At 44.3% G+C, this 15751-nt stretch overlaps 1 protein-coding gene across 4 annotated transcripts in view; it reads left to right on the top strand.

The window, feature by feature from the left end:
- MORC2 (MORC family CW-type zinc finger 2) overlaps positions 1 to 15751 on the top strand; it is a 50070-nt gene that overhangs the window by 4122 nt on the left and 30197 nt on the right. For 3 of the 4 annotated variants that reach the window (XM_017835864.1, XM_017835863.1, XM_017835862.1), the window contains exons 2-5: positions 2347 to 2400; positions 2781 to 2815; positions 3734 to 3802; positions 14427 to 14517. In XM_017835864.1, coding sequence (XP_017691353.1) covers positions 2347 to 2400; positions 2781 to 2815; positions 3734 to 3802; positions 14427 to 14517 — 249 coding nt within the window. Of the gene's footprint in view, positions 1 to 2346; positions 2401 to 2780; positions 2816 to 3733; positions 3803 to 14426; positions 14522 to 15751 lie in introns of those variants that run through there. The other variant, XM_017835865.1, reaches the window with a different exon arrangement.

The raw sequence follows: 15751 nt of genomic DNA, 5'->3' as shown, positions 1-15751 counted from the left end.
GACTGGACGTGGCACTTAGTGCCATGGTCTAGTAACCATGGCGGTAGCGGACCAAGGGTTAGACTTGATGATCTCAGAAGTCCCTTCCAACCCAGCTGATTCTATGGTTCTATGGTTTACTTACTTTGAAGTATTCTTTAAGTTGTGGACTAGAAGCTGGTAATGAAGCGTAGTTACTAATGCTAAAGCATCCACTTGCTTATGGGTTACTTCCTAAATAAACTTCTGGGATGTTGATTTGTAGAGCTGAATAGGTGCTTGTAAACTCGAGAGTGCTTGAAATCTGTGATTGTCCCACACACCTTCTCTTTCACCACCCCAGTGGAATGGGGAGGTGAATTAGAAAAAGGTTAAAACCCATGAGCTAACCTAAAAACAGTTCAAAAATTGAAGTAAAGTAAGATATGGTAATAATAAGAAAGAGGAATAAAGCTCAAGAAGGTCAAGTGATGCCCAATACAATTGCTCAGCCTCCACTGACCTGTGCCCAGCCTATCTCCCAGCAGTTGATTTGCCTCTCCTGGCCAACTTCCCCCTGTTTATACACTGAACAGGACATTCTGTGGTATGGAATATTCCTCTGTCTGGTTTGGGTCAGCTGTCCTGACTATGGTCCCCCCAGGTTCTTGCACAGCTGACTAGCAGAGCTTGGGACACTGAAAAGTCTTTGACTTAACGGTACTCATGGCTTGGCACCAGTCAAAACATCAGTATGTTATTCTCGCACTACATCCAAAACACAGCACTGTAACAGCTACTGAGAAGAAAATTAACTCTACCCTGCTGAAACCAGGACAGCAGGAAATCTTGCTCAAAGGAAAAAACAGCAGGATTGCATTTCTGTAGAAGCTTTCTGATTGGATAGATAGTCTTCTAAACACTATTCCCATCTGACTTGTCTCTGCATGGGCAAGTGGGAGCTTGCAAAGATGGAAATCTCCATTCCCATGGTCCTAGTGATAACTTTGAAGGCTGATATGTTTTACCTCTGACTGGAGCTTGAGTTGGTAGGTTTGGTGTCATGACACTGAAGATGGATACGAAAGCTTCTTTTGTGGTTATTAGCAGTGTGGACTGCTATATATTTTATATGTGGGAAGTACCTATATGTCTGTTCTTGGAAAGCTGAAAATAGGAATAAGTGTCTTCTGTTTAGTCACCTGTTGGCCTTTTTGGGTAGTGGTGAGAACAGGTTGTTTGTGAGGGTTTTGTGCAAACTGAAACACATTGATAAAACCGGTTTCTGAGGCCTTGATCTGTCCATCAAACATCTTAGAGGAGCAACAAATCCCAGCAGCTGTTTTTCCAGGTCTTACAGCTGCTGTTAATATTGTGGTCAATAAGACTCATCTACATTTGAAATAATGTTGGATTTTGAAGCCAGTTGCCAGTTTGGGCACTAAGTGGAGATAAGGCATTTATGTTGGCAGACAATATATTGTAATGATTTTTATTAGCTCCTTAAGGTTTCTCACCATGTATCTTCCTTCAGTGTTGAGGCACATAACTAATGGCTTCCAAATAGGTGCTGCTTCTAAGAGATGGTAGTTAAGAGGCTGGAAACTAAACATGGCTCTTGAGATTGTGCTGAAGTGGTAGCTGGGTTTGTGATTTTAGCATGGAGTTGGGAAGGCGTTGTGGTACAGTGGTGTTAGAAGACTCTTTGTCTGGATTAGCAGCAGTTGCAGCTATTGAAAGTTTCCCAGGATCCCGAAGCTTTTTCCTGTCAGAAATAACTTTTACGATGAGACTGTGTACATGGGGCAGACCGACCTTGTGCATAATGTTGTCCATGTCTTGTTGCCCAGAGCAGCTGTGGCTACCCCATACCTGAAAGTGTTCAAGGCAAGGCTGGATGGGGCTTGGAGCAATCTGATCTAATGGAAGGTGTGCATGCCCATGGCAGAGGGATTGGAATGAGATGAGCCTTCAGGTCCCTTCCAACCCAAACCATTCTGTGATTGTGTGATAACCCTCACTTGTCTGTGTTTACATATAGGCAGTGTTTAGTTGCTCTAAAAAGACCTGTCGATGTGAGTAAGGATTGCCATGAATTATTGTCAGTGTCATAGGCTGGTTCAGTGGGTCCATCATTTTCTCTGCTGTGTCTGCGTACCTGCCGTATATTTTAGACCATATTGAGCTGCAGTTTGGGGCAGCCTGGCTTCTGCCTGGCTGCCTCTGGGAGGCACTAAATTGCTCATTCCTAACCTGCTGTCAGCCAGACCATAGTGTGGTAGACATTTGATTGGATTTGTTTAAAATGTGGTTGAGATTCTTGTTTATTTAAAGGTCTCTCTTTTTAAGTGTTGCTGTAACCCTGCTGATTTCTGTGTTTTGTTCCAGAACTACCCATGAGTTCTTGTTTGGTGCCCTTGCTGAACTTGTAGATAATGCCAGGTACGTACCTGAGACTATGTAATTCCCAAAGGTAACTTTGGTTGAGATTTAATTCACCTGTCTATTAGTTGATCTTGAGGAATTTTCACTTCTAATAGACTTTATAAAAAATACAAAATATGACTTCTGTTAAAAAGCCAGTGATACTCCCTGTCACCAGATCTGGTTGTGTGCCAGCAATGTCTTGTGCTGGAGTTTAAGTTCAAGTAGGCAAAAAGTAGGAAAATATGTCTTTTAATTTTCTATCAGTGCTGGCTGTGGGGCCTCTGCAGACTTTGATGTGTGCAGCCAGCTATTTTGGAAATGATTACATGTGCCTGGATTTTGGTTTAATTTCTCTTTGACGTTTGAATAACAGTTGTGTTTTTATTGCTTTGTAGAGATGCAGATGCCACGAGAATAGACATTTATACTGGTAAGTCACTCCTACTGCTTCCTTGCATGTCAGCAATTAAGTCAATAGTTAACTTGGATTTAGGCTGCAAATGTGTGCTGTCCTTGATAGAATAAGAGTGAGGGTGTTTATGCCCCAATCCTGGGGTCAGTTTTGGGCCCCTCATGACAAGAAGGGCATTGAGGGGCTGAAGCATGTCCGGGGAGCATGACCCTGGGGAAGGGTCTGGAGCACAAGTCTGGTGAGGAGGAGCTGAGGGAGCTGGAGAAGCTCAGCTGGGAGAAAAGGAGGTTCAGGGGGGACCTTCTGGCTGTCTACAACTCCCTGACAGGAGGGTGGAAGCAGGTGGGTGTTGTGCTCTTTTTCTAGGTAACAAGTGATAGGAACAAGAGGAAATAGCCTCGAGTTGTGCCAGGGGATGTTTAGATTGGATACTAGGGAAAATTTCTTCACTGACGGGATGGTCAGACACTGGAACAGGCTGCCCAGGATAGTGGTGGAGTCACCGTCTGCCCATGTTAGGTTTTTGGTTGGACTTGATGATCTCCAGGATCTTTTCCAATGTAAATGATTCTAGTTTTCTACCATTTCTCCTGTGCCCCGGTGCCTGTTGTCTTTCAAAACGGAGTACTTTTACAAATACCTCGGGGAAGCACTTTAGGTCAGCCTTCACCTGAGGTCAGGTGAAGTGAGTTGCAGTTTTTACTGAGTGCTTAAGAAATCAGCTATCACAGTACGCTCTTGTAGCACATAGTTCCATACAGTATAAAGTGCAGAAGTTCTTAGTCATTCTGTAACAAAAATCTGGTGCTCTTTCTTACAGCTTAGCCATATTGGTGTTGTAAAAGTCCTATTTGTTGTGTTACTTTTGTTGTTAACACCAATCCCATTTTATGGAACTTTTGCTTGTGGGAGCAGTGAATGACCTTTCTCTTGCAGAGCAACGAGAGGACCTACGAGGTGGATTCATGCTATGTTTTTTGGATGATGGAACAGGAATGGATTCAAGTAAGTGACAGGAAATTACACTTGCATTTGCAAGCTGAGGTTTCATGTTATGTCTTAGGCTGAATTAACATCTTAGTTCTGTTGAAAAGAGCATGTTTCATGCCTGTATGTGTGTTCCTGCCTCTGCACTGGTTCTTTTGTACCATGTTATATATAAAACTATTCACCTCTTCAGTTGCAGAAAACTAATCTGGTCAAAAGAAAATTGTTTTGCTGCATTATAGAGTTGGGTCAGCCTGGCCTGTAGTTTTCCAGCACACTGAAATTGGCCTTAGGGCTGAAGGGAGAATAGTGTAGCCAGATGGGGAACAAGCACAAGCTTTGATGGGGATAAGACTTTTCCCCATCCGTGGCTGCCAGGTGGTCAGTGTATCTCAGCTCTAGTCAGGTGTGTCTCGGCGGAAATTGAAGACAGCTTTGAAAGCACTTTGCTGTTGTTTCATCATTAGCATTGTGACGGAGATCAATACTGGACAATATAAAATCTTAGGAATATGAGAATAATATAATATGTACTTCTGTCTTGTTGTAAGGATTTTTATAAATCTGTATTATATCTAGCAGGAGAAACCTAAAAGCTCTTCTGCTTTGCTTCAGCATCAATAAGCTTACTGTCAACCCACACCACCTTCTTTCAGTCTTGGGGACTGGTAAATCGTCCTGTGAGGAGTTCTCCACGGGACAGAAAAGTTGGGTGAAATTGGGAGGTTTTGAAGAAGGCAAGGGAGGTGGGTGAATAAGCAGCAACTAACATTTTTGTTCCGATCTCTCAGTACTTTAAGTTCCTCTTGTGATATTGTTATAGTTTAACCCCAGCTGGCAACTCAGCCCCAAACAGCTCACTCCTCCTCCTGTGGGGTGATGGAGAGAGTCGGAAGGGTAAAAAGTGAGGAAACTCATGGGTTGAGATAAAGACAGTTTAGTAGGGAAAGGAAAAGCTGTGCACACAAGCAAACCAAGGAATTCATTCCCCACTTCCCATGGGCAGACAGGTGTTTGCCATCCTCAGGAGAGCAGGGCTCCATCATGTGTAACAGTGCCTTGGGAAGGAGAGTGGCATGACACCAAACATGCTCCCTTCCTCTTCCCCAGCTTTATCTGCTGAGCATTACACCCTGTTTCATGAGGCCTGGAGCAACCTGGTCTAGTGGAAGGTGTCCCTGCCTATGACAGGGTGGTTGAAACGAGATGGTCTTTAAAGGTCACTTCTAATCCAAACCATTCTAGGATTCTGTGATATGGTCTGGAATATCCCTTGGGTCAGGTGGGGTCAGCTATCCCTGCTTTGTCCCCTCCCAACAACTTGTGCACCCCAGCCTACTTGCTCGTGGGGCGGTGTCAGGAGCAGGAGAGGCTTTGATGTTGTGTAAGCTCTGCTCAGCACTAATGAAAACATTGCTGTATTAGCAACACTCTTTTAAGCACAAATCCAAAACCATAGCCCCATGCAGGCTAGTATGGAGAGACTGAACTCTTATCTCAGCACAGATACAAGATGTTTCATTCCATTTGTTAGTGCACACAAGATGCATACACATTTGTTTAGTGCATACACAGATTTGTGACCTCCATGAAAGAATTTGTTTGAACTCTAGGTACCTTCTGTATATTCTTAGAAATACAATTAGGAATGCTAGACAGGTCTTCTGAGAGTACTTTTCCACCACCCGTGGAACTGAAGGAAGCAATAAAGCCCCATCTATAAAAAAGGCTCCGAGACTGAACTGTGGCCTTCTTGCAAGCCCTTGTATCAGGGAGAGGAAATACAACCTTTTCTGCCTGTCTTGAAAACTACTTGTTTGTCTCTGGAAGGTGGCAGATGTCTGTTCTAGTGCCACCAAGTTTCATGACAGCTTTTACACTGTTGATGCTTTCGTATTGCTGGTTTTGTGACAAAGTGGGATTTAAGTATTGACTATGTATTAAGTTGCTTCTTTTGACTGATCTTTCAGCTAAATGTTGAAGGATTTTATCCTGACTGTTAATCTGAGATACTCAGTAAAGGAGATTGGCAGCTACTATGGGTTGTAGTGGTATTTCACAGCACTATGCATCAGATACATTAAATACCATGTAATTCATGTCCTTTGACTGTCTTGATGCTTGCATCAAATTTGGATTCATTCTCTCTCTGAAAAAAAATTACTATATTTGGTTTTTTTCGATACTATTTTTTTTAATTTTACCTAGGCTGTAAAGTTACCTTTGCCCCTTTCCAGGACATCACTTTTCAGAATGTAAAATCAGTATGCAGTGTCATTTAGAGCTTTCAAGAAAGCCTTTCTTAATTTTCTGTAGTCTCAGATATATTGTTTGATGCACAGTCTAACTCTGATCACATCTTCACGGCTTCAGCACTGGGCATTCACCTTAAGGCTTGATGAGCATTTGAAAGTCACTTGACTAAGGGCAGCTGGGTGGAAGCTCCATGTGCTGCACAGACAGCATGGACAGCCTGTCAGCATGAACAGAAGCAGCTGAGGAGAGTCTTTAATCCAAGCTCCCTTCATGGGACTCTCTTTGGTTCCATCCCTGGCTGTAGGGATCTGAACTTTAGTTTCTCATAATGCAGACCTGCCAGTTTTAATGGCATCCTGAAGATCTCCTTGATCCATCTCAGATGACTTTAGGAAATGTCAGCAGAAGACCTTTTATTGGGCTTTTCTCCTTTCATACGGACCTTGCTTCAACAGAAATCATAAAGCTTGGGAGTGTTTTATTTTTGTGCATGATACCTTTAATTAAGAATTAATTTTATCCTAGATAAAGCTGACATGCTAAAAAGAATAACTCTGTGACTTGCCATTGTGTGTTGGAACCCATGGGATCTTCCCAAGTACGCTGAAAGGACAGCTTGGAAGGCTTGATGAGGCACCATCTGGGGAGGATGAGTGCCTCTGGGCACTTCTACACAGAGGGAAAAGCTGAAGGCTCTGAACATTCCATAACACGTTCTCTGTATTACTCTATTGCTGTTCTAATTGGTCTTGTTCTGTGTTGGACATTTCTAGATTTCTTTGGCAAGCTCTGAAAACAGAGCGAGGCAGTTGGCCAGATTTGAGTGCTCTGTCTGATGGCTCCTGATTAGCAAGCCAAATGACAGCTTCTCATTTCTAAAAACGAGGAGTGTTTGTCAAGTGATTCAAGTTGCATTGAGTACTTGCTGCATTGGCTCTCTTAATGATCACTCTGGGTTGTGTGGTCTGAAGATCAAAATACATTTGTACTCAAGCTGCAGACATCTCATACTGTAGAGTCATGAGTTATCAAAAGGTCTGAAGATTCAGCGATGCCACAGGACAGCTCTTTTCAAAAGAACCATCATGTTCCACAGGGAGATATCAGAATTATAGAATATCTCAGGTTGGAAGGAACCCACAGGAATCATCAAGGCCAGCTCCTGACCCTGCACAGGACAACCCCAAAATCCCACCATGTGTCTGGAAGTGTTATCCAAATGCTCTTTGAGCTCTCTTAGGCTTGGTGCTGTGACCACTGCCCCGGGAAGCCTGTTCATTGCCCAGTCACCATCTAGGGGAATAACTTTTTCCTAATATCCAGTGTAAACGCCCCCCGCCCCTGACAGAGAGGGTAATAGTACTAACCCAAAAGTTTGGCTTTTTCATAAGGGACTAGATAGGAGTCCATTAGAAATCTGAACAACAGTTCTCATGCAGCCCGTCTGAGGTCAGCATTTCCCAGATTTTCAGTGGAATCACTACTGAGGATACTTGGGCTTGAGAATTTTACCTGCTGCCTGGCTCTAAGGGTACTTCATGAATTCAGTGAATCAAAATACAGGTTGAATGATTCAGTGAGTCAACTTGTAGGTTGAAAAAGTGTAACAACTAATTTAGGAAGTGATCTGTAATGTTCTTAAGCGATTGAAGAAAATGAAGTCTATAACTTGCATTTTAGAATCATGGAACAGCTCAGGTTGAAAAGGACCTCAAAGATCATCTGCTCCCTTTCATGGGAAAGGGAGAAGATGATTTAGCACCCTGTCCCTCCAGCAATGGAGACTTCACCACATCGCTGGGGAGTTGTTCCAGGGGTTGATTGATTGATGTCTAAAACATTCCTTACTTACATTAAGAAGAAACCTCTCGCAGTGGAACTTGTACTGTTGCCCTTTGTTTTTTCCATGTGGCTCCTAGGGAAGAGAGAGCCTCCATCCTCTTTGTAGATACCCTTCAAGTACTGGAATACTATGATGAGATTCCCCCGGGGCCCTCTCCAGGAAGGAGATCTAGCTTTCCTCATAAGGCAGGCTCTCCAGCCCTCTGATCACTTTCTCCTTCACACTTTGTCCAGTCTATCTGCGTCCTTCCTGAACTAAGGAGACAGAACTGGGCACAGTACTGCCAGAGGGGCCTGACAAGCAAGGAGTTGAGTGGGATGATCACCTCCATCTTTGTGGCAGTGTCCCTGTGGATACTGTCCCTGTTTGCCTGGTTTGCTGTCATGCTCACCTTGTTGTCCAGCAGGACCTCTTAGTCCCTTCCAGCATGGCAGCTCCCCACACCCTGCAGATCCCAGTCTGTGCTGGGCTCTTGGGTTATTTCATCTCAGGTGCAGGACCTTACACTTCCCTTGAACTTCAGAACTTGCTTGCCCGCTATTCCAGCCTGTCCAGGTCCCTAAGAAAGCTTTCCCTATGTGCCCAGTTCACCCCCATCAGCAAAGCTGATATGGGTGCCTTTGATCCCATCATCCATATCCTGTATGGAGATGTTGAGCAGCATGGGCCACAACTTCAATCCCCAGGGGTCTCCACTTGTGACAGAGTGCCAGCCAGAATGAAAACCACTGATGATCACCTCTGAGCACAGTCTGTGAGCAAGTTCCCTTCTTGTCTTGCATATGACCTGTCTGGTCTATGTCTCCCCAGTTTGTCCAGGAGTAGGCTGTGGAAATCTGTGTCGACCATTTGGCTGAAGTCCAACCAAACAATACACACTGCTCTCCACATAAACAGAAAGGGCTACCTTGCAGAAGGCAACCAGATCAGTCACCATCAGTGACTTGCCTGGGTAAATCTTTGCGGACTTATCCCAGTCACCTGTCTCAGCTGGCTTGTAATACTTTCTTAAGAGGACTCGTTCCATTGTTTTTTTGAGAGATTGAAGTAAATATATCAGTTCTTGCTCTTTTAAACTGTATTTTTGAAGTTTGGAAGCTCAGAACAGTTTTTGTTTCCTGGAAGCAGTTTAATAAGTACTAGTGTCTTGGTTACTTTATTAGATCTTATATTTTAAAAATACTATTTATCCAAGGCTCACAATGGTGAGGAACACTGTTTAAATGTAAATGGGATTTCAGCACTTATTTTAGAGTGTGTACACACTTGTGTGTGTGGGCAGAGACTCTTGGAGACCATTTTCAGGGGAGCGGTCTACACATTTCTCAGGGGAAAATGTCTGTTTAACCTTGTTTAAGGTTAAACTGTAATCTTTAACACTGACATTTCCTCTCAAGTTAACAGATTTTTGAAATAAATTGCAGAAACATGTATCAAAGTGATTTGTTAATCACTGGTGGTTTCCAGCCATCACCCAATGGGGCTGTTGTCTTGTGTTGTGGTTACAAAGAACCTTGGAGCTTCTCCCTTTTTTCCCCTGTTCCAAGGAAAGCTCAACTTTGCTTTAGGCTGATTTCCCCTACGTCGCGAATTAGATTCTTTGGCTCTGAGATATCTTTTGAGGATGCTGTTGAGTCCTCTGCAAGTACTCTACCTAATATGAATATAGCAGATGAATTTGTGGAGAAGGTAGGAAGGATAATTTTCTCTGCTCAGATCAGGACCTTCTTTGGTATATTCTCAGCTGGAGAACTTTGAGATATGAGAGGACTTTCCTCAAAGGGTGAAGCCAGGTCTGACTTCAGGAATGCTCCAGAACTAGACAACTCCATCTACCGATTTCTTCATCTCTGAGGTCTGATGTTCCTTATTAAGAATCATTTAATATGTGCTGTCATGGTTTGAGAGCTCCAAAATCTAATTCCCTAGTCCAAGCCCCCCTCCCACATCTCAACCCAGTGTGAGATGGGTTTTCCAGACACCACACGAGACTCAAAATGGGGAGAAAGGGTTATATATTACAATGACTGTACAAAATAAATACTACAATACATTATATACAATCTTAACTATCTCTACCATGACATAACAGTATTTACAATGGATCAAATCTCTTCTCCCTTCCAAATAAAAGTCCAGGAGGGAAGAAGGAAAAGATCCTTTCCACTCTCAGAGCAGCATTCTCTTCAGAGTAGCAGTCTATCTCTCTCTCTTCCATGCAGCAGCTGTAGCTGGATCTCTGCCAGTACACACGAGGGGGTATCCAAGCCCTCTCGGCCACTCGTCTTCAAGCGAGGGTCTTCTCATCCGTGGGCTGCGTTCACCTGGACAACGGTCGCTTCACCACGGTCATATCAACGAAGCTCAGGGGTCTTTGTGACGGTCCGTATCTTCAGGGGATTCAAGTCCCCTTTGCAGAGCTCTGTGCTCTGTCTCAAGCAGCGGGGGGGGCCAAGGTCACCCCCTCCGCATTCCTTCTCTGAGCTTTTCAGCTCCTTTCTGCAGTGCTGTAGCACTCCAAGACTAAAAGTCCATCATCCTCCTCTCTCTAGGAGGTCTCAGAGGGGTTTGGGGTCTTTTGGTTCAGTTCTTACACCAAAACTCTGTCTCTGTCTGTAGAGCTTAGTCCTGCTCTCTCTGCTGCTGGCTCTCTTTCTCTTCAGACAACTCTGTGTCTCTCATCCTTGGCTGCAATGCCTGTTTGCTGCTCGTTCTTATCTCTTCTGGCTCTCTGCCACTTTCTCCGTCCGCTGCTGTCTCTGCTGCTGCTCCGTCTGCCCACTCACGGTGGAGGAAACTTCTTTAGCTTTCTAGCTACAGGTACTTAGCCCAGCCTTACGCTGTTCCAAGTCCCTGTAGCCCCCCAGCCGGGGGCTGGGGGGGGCTCAGAGCCCCCCAGGGGGCTCCTGCCCTTTCTCCTCGTGGCTTTACAACATGACCACTTCAACAACAACAACTACAACAACAACATCACCTTCTCTTCCGGTCTGCTTGTGATATGTTTATATTTTGCAGAAGCGCTCATTGGCTCAAACCCCAAGGGTCTCCACCCCCTGGAGGTTTACCATTTTATAACTTCAGGGGGAAAACTGTTTTCCCCCACCACAACTCTACTTCCACCCCCCGCTTCTGTGAAAAATCATATATCACAACAATTCCAATACTCTACAACTAACATATAACCTAAAATGAAATACAACTCCTTCTACTATACATTAGCACAACATTACTATGAACTTAACTCCATATCAAGCACTTACATTCTAACTAAAGCTCTACCTTATCAGCCCTGGTACAGTTTGTTATGCCTGAAAGCTTCTCTTCGTTATGTCAACAAGTCTCATGTTTTCTACCCACAGCCAATCAGATTATCTGAGTCACGGCACCAAAAATTGTGGCAGTTTGAGCCACATTAGAAATCCCAAATCCAATTTTCCAGGCTCCCCCCACCCCTTCCCAACAATTTATCCTAACACCAGAGAGAAACTTTCAGGCTAGAGGCTTCTGTAGGGGAAGGGGGAAGTATATACATTTATTTACACAAATAAATACTATACAAACTAAAGGCAACCATATATATATTACATTTCTATCAGTCAGTCCTTTCAAGCCCCTTCTTTAACTTTAGTCTAGGAGCAGCTTTTCAAGGCTGATACATAACACAGTCTTTTCTGTGGGAGTGTTCTGGGCTCCTGAACGCTCCCCCCTCACCAAGTTCCAGTTGTTTGTTGCAGTCTTTCCTCCTCATGAAGTCCAAGAAGATAGCTTTGAGTCCTTGCTCTTCTGCTGCTGTGTGATTTCTCCCTCTCATGCCACGGTTCGTAAGCTGCTGCAGTGTAGTTTAGCTTATCAAGTGCCCATGTCCTGGAATGTTGATTTCTCCTCGGGTTTTCGGCTGTCCTGTGTTTTAGATCACAGCAGAGACATCCTCCGGGCCCCCCTCTCTCTTTCTGGGGGTCCGTCTCCAATTCTTGCCTGGGATTTTCTCCCTAGTAATCGAGCCTCCTCCGGCCCGTCCACTTGGCTCTGCTCCAATGCTGAGCCTCGCATCCACTCTCACTGAACAGGGAGAGGGAGAAAACAGCCCTCCTCTACAGCTTGGCTGTAAAGGTGGGGGGGAAAGAAGAAGAGGGCCTGGCCGCAGGGCCTGCCTCTCTCTCTCCCACTTACCAGTTGTTTGTGAGTCGCATCCCTCACAAACATGCACTCGTTCCAGTGCTGTCTCCAACTCTGGCCTAGGCAGAGTTAGGGGGGCCACAGGGCTCCCCTCTTCCCCCCGGAGGGGGAGAGAGAGAGAGCCCAGCCACCCCCTGGCCTTCAACACCTACACGCAGCAGACACCAACAGCAAAACAACCAAGACAGAACTGCCAACAGCTTCCCGTGCTGTGATATGTGATTTTGAGCAGAAGCGAACAACATGGACAGTGCTTGGCTCTCCAGGGAACACTGCCCTGGCACCCAATCACCTCTGAGCCCCCCCAACCTCTCAGGGGGGCCAGTTTCAACCTATGACAATGTGCTCTTAATTTCTTGGGCTCTGAAGATCAAATCTGCCATATTGAGTGAATTTCTTCAACTTGTTTTTCTCTCGTCTGTTTGGCATAGATCCCCCCCTCTCCTCCTTTTTCTTGCCAGGGAGTTTGCCTTTTTTTAATCTAGTAGCTCTGAAACATGACAGAACAGAACCACTGTGACTAAAATAGCCTTAAGTGAAACTCCCTCCAGAGCCTTAACTCAAAAGAGCTGGAAAAAAATTCATTTGTATCTTGATTCTTTAGACGATGTAAAGATTAAATCTCTCCCAGAGACAGTCAGTCTGGAGCAGAGAGGTGCTCCCTCACAGTCCCCTCTGCTCAGCACTGCCTTTGCCTCTCTGCCCTGAAAGAAGAGTCGTTATAGAGTGGTTTCAGACACCCAGCATTGAGTGATGAACCATATGGTCACCTTTTCTAAAAGAGGAAATGCTTTGGATAATTACTCTTTAACTTTTTTAGCTTCCTGAAGGTTTCTTAAAAATAGTTACTGAAAAATGTTTATACAACAAAAAGGTTCCAGTAGTCCTTCTCTTCTTAGAATATTCCCTATCCCCTTTCCTGACCAGGCTTTAAAAATAATACAGTCATAGTAGTTAGAGTAATAATAATAATAATAATAATAATAATAATGATGATGATGATGATGATGATGTCATCATGGACATCTTTACCCAGATCTCACATACAAGATATTCCAATGTTTTCTTTGGCTAGAAAATACTACAGTAGGCTGAAGGGAAGGCAGAGGTACCCTCATCCAGTCCAAAGTTGGTTTTGGAATAGCTGTGGAGCTCCATTATGAACATCCACAGTTGAGACAGTGAGGGGTTTGCACAGTTGCTCTCCTGTATTTGTGGCTTTAAATCTGAATATGATTTCAACTGAAAATGGCATTCTGACACCAGCTCAGTGATGCCATGTCAGACCAATGCTGTTAATACTGAATATCTTACTGTAAAACTGGCTGTCATGGCTGGTGAGCCTGAGTGAGTCTCCTGGGTGCTGAAATCTATCCAGTCCATGGGCTCAGCCTCCCTCAGCGTGGTGGGGTGAGTGATGTCCTGTGCTCCCTCACAGCTTGTGTATGCATTTGAGAGCTGTAATTGTTGTTAGCCTTCCTGTTAAGGCACTTTGTGTTCCTTGTCTCTGGAATTGCACTTCATTTCTCCCAGTAAACCCTCTGGTGGAATGATTGCTATCTCTTGAGGGAAGGGAAAGGAATCATTCTGTCCTAGGGATGGTGTTAAAATTTTGGCTTTATCCCTTGAAAGTAGAAAGGCTGGAACTAAAAATGACAAACCCTCTCAGCTGTAAAGCCATCCTGTCCTTTCATTTTGTCCTGTGCTAATGAAATACTCCACTAATTGCTGTGGGACCTGCTCATACTGCCTTTCCTCCCAGCTGTCCTGCTGCCAGGGGTCCAGCAATCTGCTGCCAAAGTTAGCTTGTGTCTTACTAGTGCTTTAATTAACCAAAGTGGTTAATTCAGCACTGTGAAGAAATAGTAGTGTTTATTCTGCATCCTGACCTTTTTTATAGTCCTGACTTATGCTCTAGTACCAGTGCTCTCAAGTGGGTGGTGTCAGTGGGACATGGGATGCAGCAGAGCTGCCACTTCCCAAGGTTTTGGTTTATGAGTATTGATAACTGTGGTGGACATAAACAGACCATTTTTATGGATTTTTTTTTTTTACAAAAAGAAATGTCTTTGTGTAGTTCAGATGGGACACTGGACTAGGCTGAAACTTAAAAACTCTTTTTGTCAGCATCATGCCACCTGTAGAAAGTTTCTGATAACGTCAGTGCCCTCAAGCAGCACACACCTCACAGGGCTCTGTGGTTCAGCTTCAGGATGGAACTTCAGCTTGGGCTTTTGTCCTCTTTCATGTCTTTCTGTGCTGTTTCCAGTTGGTGAAGTAGTTATCTTCCTTCTTTATCTAAAAGATGTGTGTCTGTGTGTCTGTACATTAAAATAAGCTCTTTTTGTTCCCTGTCTTTTGTTGCAGATGAAGCTGCCAGTGTTATCCAGTTTGGTAAATCAGCCAAGCGATCACCTGAGTCCACTCAAATTGGGCAGTATGGGAATGGCTTGAAATCGTAGGTATAACAAAAGCCAGCCTTCTGAGGTTGGGGAGGTCAGAAGCCAGGTGGTTGGTTAATGTATTTTTTGCTTGAAGGTGTATATCTTTTTTTCCAGAAAAAAAAAAGCAGATGAACTCTAGATAAGATGCCCTGGTTTGGTAAGGCAGGAGCTCTGTCAACATCTGCTGTGGTTCTCCCGTGGCCAAGAAGGCTGTCCACAGCTGATGACAGTATTTTGGCACTGTGTTTGCGTGAGACAGAAGGTGCAGGTCAGAGCCAGGGAAAAATAATGAAAGAGCTGGAAACCAAACCGTAATCTGAAAAACCTGCCTGCAGCAACCAAGTAATAAAATTAGAACAAAATAGTGTTGCAGCCTCTCGGTAGGAAAGTTGTCTGGTGCAAGGCAGATGGACTTTAACTGTTTCTTTTTGTTCTTAAACCAAACAAAAGCAGAAAAAGGGGGAATGATGGAAGGAATGAGAGGAGGAATGGGATTAAGTGCAGAGGAACAGAGGTGGGGAGGAAATCTTGCTGGAGGGGATTTGCTAGGAAAGAGGAAGATGCTTGCTGTGTCTTTGGAAAAGTTAGAGAGCTTTATGGCTTACTCTGTTCTGCTTTGTCCTGGCATGTGTGGCTCGATTATATGCATTCTACTGGGAAATTGGTGGGACTCTATAATCTGGGGGGAAAAAAACCAGGATTTAGGGGATCTTGAGACAGTATTGATTCAGCTGCAGCATAGGACACATCCCGTATTCTGACCTGTGCACTTCCAGGACAGATCTGTGTCCCTTCTTAACCTTGAATAAGAGTTGTACTGTATTACAGCTGAGAAATGCTGCCTGAAGCCCCAGCATGTGAAGGGTGAGCTGCGGTATCGCTGTGGTATGACCTTAAGCCAGTCTCAAGACAAATGCACTGATGTAAGACTGATACCTCTTTCAGTGCAATGTTAATTGTTATCTGTTAAGGTTTTTTGGATGAGTTTGGTAACAGGGTGTGCTGGTTTAAGAGTCAACCAGCAGGGGAAATGAACTCAATTCAAAGGAGAGACCACAAGTCAGAATAACAATTTAATAAAATAATACAATAAGTACAATTAGACAGACAAACAATTGGTCCTAACCCACAAAACCCACATGTACAACCCAGTACCCTGGGGCATGAACAAAGTGGTGTTCCCTGGGCCCCGCTTGAGTCCAAAGTAAAGGGAGAGGGGAGAAACCTGCTGGTGGGAGAGCTGTTGCA

Source organism: Lepidothrix coronata, unplaced genomic scaffold, assembly GCF_001604755.1.
Source record: "Lepidothrix coronata isolate B3197 unplaced genomic scaffold, Lepidothrix_coronata-1.0 Scaffold265, whole genome shotgun sequence".
Lineage (NCBI taxonomy): Eukaryota > Metazoa > Chordata > Aves > Passeriformes > Pipridae > Lepidothrix > Lepidothrix coronata.
Note: the sequence above shows the minus strand (reverse complement) of the source record. Positions and strands in the feature narration are given on the sequence as shown.